At 35.7% G+C, this 9,591-nt stretch overlaps 1 protein-coding gene across 1 annotated transcript; it reads right to left on the bottom strand.

Moving 5' to 3' along the window:
• Nucleotides 1-5,566: 5,566 nt before the first annotated feature.
• Nucleotides 5,567-7,145, bottom strand: LOC147567916 (CEN-like protein 2). Its single transcript, XM_086670212.1, has 4 exons — nt 6,854-7,145; nt 6,586-6,647; nt 6,190-6,230; nt 5,567-6,080 (listed from the first exon to the last, which is right to left on the bottom strand). Exons 1-4 carry the CDS (start codon nt 7,052-7,054, stop codon nt 5,863-5,865), a joined length of 522 nt encoding a protein of 173 aa, XP_086526338.1. The 5' UTR covers nt 7,055-7,145; the 3' UTR covers nt 5,567-5,862.
• Nucleotides 7,146-9,591: the final 2,446 nt, after the last annotated feature.

The following is a 9,591-nucleotide window of genomic DNA, read 5'->3' as shown; positions in this document are numbered from 1 at the left end:
AACTTGATTAATAATAAACGATAAACTTGATTAACAATAAACTTGATTCATAATATTCTTTGATCTCAATAACAAAGACAGACCTGACTTCCTTTTATAGGAACTTAGAAACTTCTAGATAGACTCAAATTAGGATTACTAAATATCAAAGATACTCAAATATAGAAACTTCTAAACGTAGACTTAGTAGGAAATACTAAAACATGGAAACTCCTAAACTCTAACCCTAATGGACTCGGCCATGAGGCCCTCTAACTAGTTCGGCCGTGAGGCCCATCTTGATGGTCTGATATCCAGCATTCAAGGAGAGATGTATCCATGAAAAAAAATTCATCTTTCATTCCCAGATACTTCAAGCTCTGATACCAGCTGATGTAGATTGTTGCGGAAGCGTAAAAGTAATGGAATCCACCATTGTTAATAAACTAAACTAACGAAATAAAACTGATAAAATAACGATAAACGATAAACTTGATTAATAACTTGAATAATAATAAACTTGGTTGATAATATTCTCTGATCTGGTTAACAAAGACAGACTAGACTTCTCTTATATAGAGATTGTACTTTCCTAGATAAACTCAAATAAGGAAATAAGATAACTACTAATAATACTTTCCTTGATTGCTAAGACTCATAATTATGGAAACCCTAAATATTTAATTATAGAAACTACGCTAATTTAGCTTCTTGACCGTGAGGCCCACTATCACCATGGTCGTGAGGCCCAATAGGAAGATGGTCTCCATCATATGATGTAGATTGTTGCGGAAGCGTAAAAGTAATGGAATCCACCATTGTTAATAAACTAAACTAACGAAATAAAACTGATAAAATAACGATAAACGATAAACTTGATTAATAACTTGAATAATAATAAACTTAGTTGATAATATTCTCTGATCTGGTTAACAAAGACAGACTAGACTTCTCTTATATAGAGATTGTACTTTCCTAGATAAACTCAAATAAGGAAATAAGATAACTACTAATAATACTTTCCTTGATTGCGAAGACTCATAATTATGGAAACCCTAAATACTTAATTATAGAAACTACGCTAATGTAGCTTCTTGACCGTGAGGCCCACTATCACCATGGTCGTGAGGCCCAATAGGAAGATGGTCTCCATCATACTCCCCCGCTGCGGAACAACTTGCCCCCAAGTTGGTGTTGTCATAAAGCGGATCGTCCAAGTAATGAGGATATATATCAGCGATGTTGAAGGTAACTTCGGCGACGAGTTTGAAGGCAATCCTTAGTTCCCACTTTTCACGAAAATTGCCGAAAATCCGAAGAAGAAAAATATTGACAATATCACCAATTATAATGTGAAACATATATTGCCAAGATACTCGCGAAAGCAATACCAACGTAGATACGTCTAGTAAATTGCGACATCGCCCGTCGTCTTTTAGTTTGACGAAAGAGGTCACATATACAACCTGTCTTGTTCTTGGAAAAACAATGGATGGCCATGAAGATTGGTTTATATGATTCTTTGAAGTTGAAAGCCATGAAGAAATCAATGGAGGCGAAAGTATTTTATGATTTGACACAACTAATTCGTCTCCCAGAATCATATATGGATCAAACAACTTATTCGAGCTTGTGTTAGTCAGTTGAATTTCTTCTTCTTGATCTGTCTCATCGAAATTTTCTTCCTCCATTATTGAAAAACTAGGATTTTTTTTACCAAAAACCTCTCCTTCAATAATATTGACCATGGTAGTCGAAGGAATTTCGGATAATAATTTGTTCGATTGGATTTGAGATTCTATAAAAGATAAATATTCATGTAAAGGGAGAAAAGCATATCGAAAAATACTTTTCACTTTATTCCAATCATCTACGAAGGATTTTCCTTCATTAACGAGTCTCCATTGCATCTCGTTGTATTTTTCATATACTCTTATAGACAAGTGTTGTTCAAGAATAAAAACCTTATCTTCATCACGAACCTCTTGGTTTATAAACCAATCTTCCATCTGTTGAATCCAAAAATCTATATGATATTGATAATCAAACATAGGAATTTTGGAATCGACATTAATTTTGTTTTGATCTTTTCGATCAACATAGAGTTGTTGTGCATCTCTTAAAGGATCCCAACCTAAACGCGGAAGATTATTCCAACATTCAAGATGAGAAGTATTTAAAAAAAAATTATCTGTTCCCAGATCCTTAAAGCTCTGAATACCAGCTTATGTAGATTGTTGCGGAAGCGTAAAAGTAATGGAATCCACCATTGTTATTAAACTAAACTAATGAAATAAATCTGATGAAATAAAGATAAAAGCGATAAAACGATAAACTTGATTAATAATAAACGATAAACTTGATTAACAATAAACTTGATTCATAATATTCTTTGATCTCAATAACAAAGACAGACCTGACTTCCTTTTATAGGAACTTAGAAACTTCTAGATAGACTCAAATTAGGATTACTAAATATCAAAGATACTCAAATATAGAAACTTCTAAACCTAGACTTAGTAGGAAATACTAAAACATGGAAACTCCTAAACTCTAACCCTAATGGGCTCGGCCATGAGGCCCTCTAACTAGTTCGGCCGTGAGGCCCATCTTGATGGTCTCCATCACATATCTCTACGTAGATTAGTTTTTCTTTTTTTTTCTCTTGCAGTCTTTATCTCTCTTATTTCTCGCAACCTCTATCTCGTCATCTCTCGCTCTCTCTCTTACAGTATGTATAGATCTTTCCGTGGAGATCACAGAGTTCGTGGTCACGAAATGGTCAGGGTCACAAAACGTTTTGTGTTCACGAATCATTTCGTAGCCACGAAATACTCGAAGGGTTTAGCCAAAAACCCTCATCGAGGTCTGGTTCTGGCAATGGGAACACTTCCCTTCATAGGAACAATGGTTGTGTGTGTGTGAGAGAGAAAAGCAATGAGAGATCGATCAGGAAACAATGAAAGATTGAGAGAGAAACAGTGAGAGATCGAGAGTCATGGATAGGGAGAACAATAAAGACAGATAGTGAGAGAGAGGGAGAGTCTGAGAGAGAGGGTAACAGTAAGTGAGAGAGGAGAAGAAAGGAGAGAGAAGAAGAGGCAATGGTAGTCAAAATGGTGGTAGTGGAAAGTTGTGGTGGTGATGGTGATAGAGAAGATGAAGATTAGGGGCACAATGTTTAATCAAGTTAATTTTTGGGTTAAGAAATAATATACCTCTGAGAATGTACAAAAAAACTTAGATTTCCTAGAGAATTTATTTCCCGGAGATTATTCTTTATGCCCCAAAGGCGCAACCAAAAATAATTACACCCAAAACTTTGCCCCAAAAATTCTGTTGTTTCCCCAAAAGGGCGGTCTTTATGTAATATCCAAATTTGGACCGATCCGTTTGCTTATTTTCTCGTAGTCTTCTTATAATTGGTTGTTACCAATGTATAGAAGGCATTTTATTTTCAATTTTGGAGAAAAGAGTCAAAGGAGGTCGAGTACTAGAGTTTTAATGAGTTACAAAATTGAAATCCTTAAGAAATTTGTGCAATCTTGTTATTTATTTATAGTGAATATTATGGTGGCATTGTTCATCCGAGTAGGTCTCACCAATTAACCACATAGTTTTTTGTGTTTGGTATGATTGTTTACTTTCATTATAACTCTTAGGTTACTTATTTTTGGTCATACATAAATAATGCTTGATCTTAGATTTAAAATTAGATGCACCTAGAGCTCAACTTTTCTCTATACTGGATTTGGGGTAACAATACTTACTTTTTGAGATACTTGGCCAGTTGGGCTAGTACTACAAGTGCTAATTTCTGAAGTTCGTTCTGTTACTTTCGGTGTACCGATTCAACGAGTTGACTCAACGAGTCTCTAACCGGATCACTAGTGAAACTGGTTACTACTTTGATTTTATTTGTAAATTAATCAAAAACACTTTCTTTCCAAATTAATGGAGAAAAACTAAGGAATAAAACAACTCAATATCTTTCGTATTTCTAACCGATAATGTCTATTATCCAGAACAGATGATTCGTAGTCGAATCTCACTATCGATTTAAGATTGGAAAGAGGAATTGTATCCTTCTGTGTTTACTGATTTATTACTTTAAAAATCAACACACTTCTGATTTGGAAAATCAGAATGTCTTTGATTAAGAAATCAGATAGACTAAAAAGAAAAAGAAAAATCGGAGGATAAGAAGAAGAATAATTTTTTAATCGAGGCGAGGTATTCCTCTTTTCTTAAGACAATTGACTCCCTGTATAGTACCAAAGAGTTACCGGCGTTTGTCTCCCAGGATACAACGATTACCTTTCGATTCAATGGTACTTCGAATCAGAAAGCAGTCGAACTTGAAAGTATACTGACCTCTGACTTATGCAAATGGACCAAACTTCTTGCTTATGAAACTCCTTGAAAACTCTGCTAAATATTTATCTTAGACTCTCTAATATGATCTTCTAATAATGCTTGATGCTCTGGAAAAAACGGATTGAAATTTGGAGTTGATTTGGGTCCTATAAATAGGTTTCGAATAGATGCATTCATAAGGGACACTTCTGTTGGGGTTTTTGAGACGCATTTGTTGGGAGAGCAAAGTGACGGTTCACTTATTTAGCAACAGATAGTGTTGACTGCGCTTTGGGCCATTAGATCGCGCTCAAAAGCGCGGAGGAAACGCCCTCCATTAGACCTGTCTAACTGTTACTGAAATGCGCCCGAGAATAGAAGCAGATCGACCGTTAGATGAAGAGTTGGAGGTCATCCCACTCTTAGCCCAACACGGGTGGGACGTTGATCGTTGGATCCTTGCAGATCCAATGCTTAGCGCTTTGTGCCGCCCAAATCCCGAAGGATCTTCGCGTGGCCGTTGGATTAAGGCACTTAGCGCGGACTGAACGCCACTTGTTCGATCTGAGCGTTCGCTCTTTGCGCAAATGGCCCCAAACTAACATTCCACATTGCCGTTTAGTCCCTCAATTAACCAAACATCGTTCAAACTTTAAACTTGAATATCTCATTCATCCGGAATCGGATTTGAGTGATTCTTGGCTCTAAACTTAAGAGCTCGACGAGACAAACGCAATGGTGTTCTTCGTTTCTGAGTTTGACGACTTGAACCGATCCAAAATCGGCTCCGATTCCAACACGTTCTTGATGTATGTACCTTCTTAGGTACTTTAAGCACATACTACCCGACGGGTCCAAAAAGTTTCGTAATTCCGAAGGAAATGAAAAAAAAAAGGAGAAAAGTTGGGTGGAATTAGGAAGTGAGTGCAGAAACTGATTTGAAGCTTAGTATCTTACTTTGTCTGTTAAGCTTCTTGATCTAACAATTTTGAGACAGAGTTAAAAATTGAACTAGTACACTACACGTCTACACTAAATAATATTGAGGAAGACGACCAAGAGAAATGTGTGGATGCTATTTAGACAAATCGATATATGTTTTTGAAGACATTGGCACAATATAGCTTGACAGAGCTTTTGAACCATGTGCTATAGGTGTGAGTTCAAGTTTAGAAGTAACGGCCACCATGAATAAAACCCCATATACCCATTGTGCTTGAGCCTGAACATCAAAAACAAAAACAATACCGATAACTGTAAAGGCTTGTGATTGCATTGGATACGGTTTTAAATTAATCCTAGAGATTTTATAATTAAGTAGAAGACAACAGAGTGACTATATGAACTCTAACATGTCGATTGTACCGATACAAGCTTACAAGGTAGACAGAAAGTTGTGAGCATATATAAATAGACTATGGAGAGAGAGATGGCTCGTTTTGTACATTATTTATTTAGTTAGTCTGCAGCGGACCGGCCCTGACATTGGCTTATTCTAGCAAACTTGATCATAAGAAACGATATGAATTAACGTCGTCGGGCAGCTGTTTCCCTTTGGGCATTGTAGAAGACAGCAGCAACTGGGAGACCTAGTTCATTTTCTTCTGCAAATTTTCTTGTATTGAACCTATCTCTTGATGAAGGTGGATTCACTGATTGTCTTCTTTTCTGCTTGAACAGTACAAATACAAACCTGTGTATCCCTATGTTTGGTTTTGGCATCTCATAGTTCACAACTTCTTTTCCTGCAACAACCCATTCATTTAAAACTTGATTAGACCGTCTTTTTTCTCTCTCTCTCTCTCTCACTCGGTAAATGTGTTTTGTGCAGGAAAGAAGAGTCAAGAGACCTACCAAATGTAGCATCTGTTGTGCCTGGAATATCTGTCACAATCCTGTCAGATTTATAATTCAAAATAGAAATGGGTAAGTTTCTCTTTCTAGCTAAAACTTTGCTTTCAATTAGTCATTTATATGCCTTCATACACCATAAATTCTCCTCTTTTTTTTTTTTTTTTTTTTTGTTGAAGAATTCTCCTCTTCTTTAGTTCAAAATCTATAAGATTGAAAAAATATAAGTTCATATAGACACATAAATACTAAATATATAGTTTCTTATGTGTTCAAATAAACATTGATTATGGGTGTATCAAGAGTGTGACTTTCTGGCTCAAATAAACATGCATGACCCCAACTGATGAAACTAATCCTGAAATTAGGGTTAGTGAGTGTAGGTTTTAAAGGTATTACCAGTGAAGGTGTTCTCTCAGATATGGATCACTGGGGCCAGGAACATCTGGGTCTGTCATAATCTGCAAGATTAAAGATAAGGGTAACAATAAAATTTGTAAGAATTTTCAAATTTACCAAGGTTAATGATGTGAAGAAGCCAACAACCCTTGGCTAGAACTTAGTTTCTGCCCATTAGGTCGAGGTGTTCGGGTTTCATCCTCCCTTAAAAGGATGCTGATCACCTATACAGAGAAAATGATGAGAAAAAAAATTAAGAAATTTTTACCAGTGTAAAGAAGGATCTCATATCACCACCATGAACTTCAACTCTAGGTTTGGTAATGACAGTAGAAGGGTAGAGTTCATGACCATTGCAAACTTGTTTATTGCAGTTATAAGTTACAGTCATTTTAACTGTTGGAGAGAAGGAATCAAGAACATCACCGATTACCCTTCCAACTGAGAGTGGTTCTAACATTCTTGACATGATATTTGAGAAAAATGGGATTCAAAAGAAAGTTAACTTGGAAGGGAGATTGAATGAATGAGACAAGTGTTTGTGTGTTGTTTTCTTACTGGATATGAGAAGTAGAAACCTTATATTTATAGTACAAAACTAAAACTTAGCTTAGTTCAAGTTACTTTTAAGATCATTAAAATAAATAAAAGTTACTTTTAGATTAACTGTGCAGATGGTGGCTTGAGAATAGTAATAAAGTAGGGAAATGATTGAGTGACTTAGAAATTGGTACTTAGAGGATGACATATTTCCTCATTTAGAAACAAAAGCGGTCCCCACCGTAGTCAAACTTTGAAAAACCCTTGTCTTTTAGTGATTCCACATCAGTTGGTTTGACTACGGTGGGGACCGCTTTTGTTTCTAAATGAGGAAATATGTCACCCTCTAAGTACCAATTTCTAAGTCACTCTATCATTTCCCCTAAAAAAAATGGTATCATGAAAAGTAATTAACAAGTTTTTAGCTTATATACATGTAGTTTAGTGGTATGCCCTTACTCCGGGCTGACGAATCCTGATCGACTTAGGTGTACGGAGAGAGATTAGAAAGAGAGAAAGGGATCTCACTTCTCTCTATAAATCATGTCTAGCCACCTCAGCCAGTAACATCGGTCTATCAGTCTGGTATATTATTTTGTTAATAGGAAACCATTTTGGCACCTTACTCACGAATTCACAAGGAAGAGATAGTGTGTGAGCCTACCATGAACTAAAAAACCAATACTTACAGTTAGATTTAATATCATTCTCTAATGTTACATACTGTCGAGATATATACATGAACATGTAGTTGCTCTATCTCTCACGTGCCTTATTTATGGGATTTTTAATCAAGATTACACTTAAAATTGTGATCTATGCTGAAATTGTGCTGAGTTAACATCTACTATGTTTTATTTGATTGAGCTAAAATTGGACATATTTGGGTGAGTTGACAGATTAAGTTACAAAATTTTGAGCCTACACGATTTACTCATCTATTTATTTCGATTAGTGACTCCATGCCACAAAAAGAAGTCCAATTAGGGAGAACACACTTCTTCTAACAGGAGTATACTTATGTGAAATTGGTGGCTCATGAAATGCCTTTCTATGGAACCAAATACCAGTATGAATAGTCATTAGAGCAATGAGGATGTATGAAAACAATAGTGAGATGTCTTTTAATATTCATTGAGTTAAAAAAATGGAATGCTGAAATTTCTCCTTATTAAGCTACTTTTGACAATTCTAGCTCTTTTCATTATATTTAAATAAAAAGAGAGAGACCTAATAGAACATTCTCAGTGAGGTGACATGTAATCTTTTTCATATAAGGTAAATAAAGAAAAATTCTTATGTATGAGTTTAGGGAAAAGTTTCCTCTAAACTAAAAGGTGTTTCACTATTAACAGAGATGCTCTGAGGAAGTTATGAGAGAACTAGCATAAAGAAACTCCACAAGTGTATCAATGCTGTGTGGTCACTTCAACCTCCAAAGTAGAATATACTATATATATACATATATATATTTGGTGGTTCTTAATTTGTTAAAGAGTTCAATTTGGATTTCTATAAATGGAAGGCAAAACATCCTTTTCTTTTTTCTTTCTTTTCCATGCTGTATTCACACTTAAAAGTTACTTGGCACACCACCCACGTTTCATGTTGTTTTTTTCTCTTTTATGAAACCCCCACTTGTTTCGTATAGTTGATTTGATTCTCATTAACCACAAAATGAATTGGTACAAGAGTATTTAAAGAAAAATTACAACTAACTCTCTAACTAATTTAAAACAGAAAATAGTTTTTCTATCTAACTAACTGTAACAAACTTAAAGCAGTTAGGTTGAGCTGAGTTGCGAGTGGACAAGGTTCGGTCCAGCCATAACAAACTAAACAACTCTTGAGGTGTCATGATCAGGTGTATAGGAGCTGAATAAGAGCTGTCCAACCCAATTTGAATTATGCCCAATTTGAATTATGCCCAATTTGAATTATGCTCTATCTCTATTACCCTCCCTCAAGCTAAGCAATAGGAAAGAGCTTAAGCTTGCATCTAAGTTGGGTGAAATAAGGTCGTGGAAGAGCTTTAGTTAAAATATCTGCTGGCTGATCAGAAGTGTTGATATAAGATAGTTGAATTCTCTTATTAACCACCAACTCCCTAATAAAGTGAAAATCTAATGCGAGATGTTTTATCTTGGAGTGAAATACAGGATTTGATGCTAAGGCCAAAGCTGAAACATTATCACACCATAGAATTGGTGGAATAGAAACAAAGCAATGTAAATCTTTCAGAAGAGAACAGATCCATAGGGTTTCAGCTGTCGTGTGTGCAAGAGAACGATATTCTGCCTCTGTAGAAGACCTAGACACAGTTGGCTGCTTTTTAGCTGACCAAGAGATAGGATTTCCACCCAAGTATATAATGAAACCAGATGTAGACCGACTGTCACAGACACTACCAACCCAATCTACATCCGCAAATCCTTGTATACTTAAAGAATTGCTCTTAGTAAAATG

This window comes from Eschscholzia californica, unplaced genomic scaffold (genome assembly GCF_041429995.1).
Source record: "Eschscholzia californica isolate CP2 unplaced genomic scaffold, dmEscCali1.0.p SCAF_1, whole genome shotgun sequence".
Taxonomy (NCBI): domain Eukaryota; kingdom Viridiplantae; phylum Streptophyta; class Magnoliopsida; order Ranunculales; family Papaveraceae; genus Eschscholzia; species Eschscholzia californica.
Note: the sequence above shows the minus strand (reverse complement) of the source record. Positions and strands in the feature narration are given on the sequence as shown.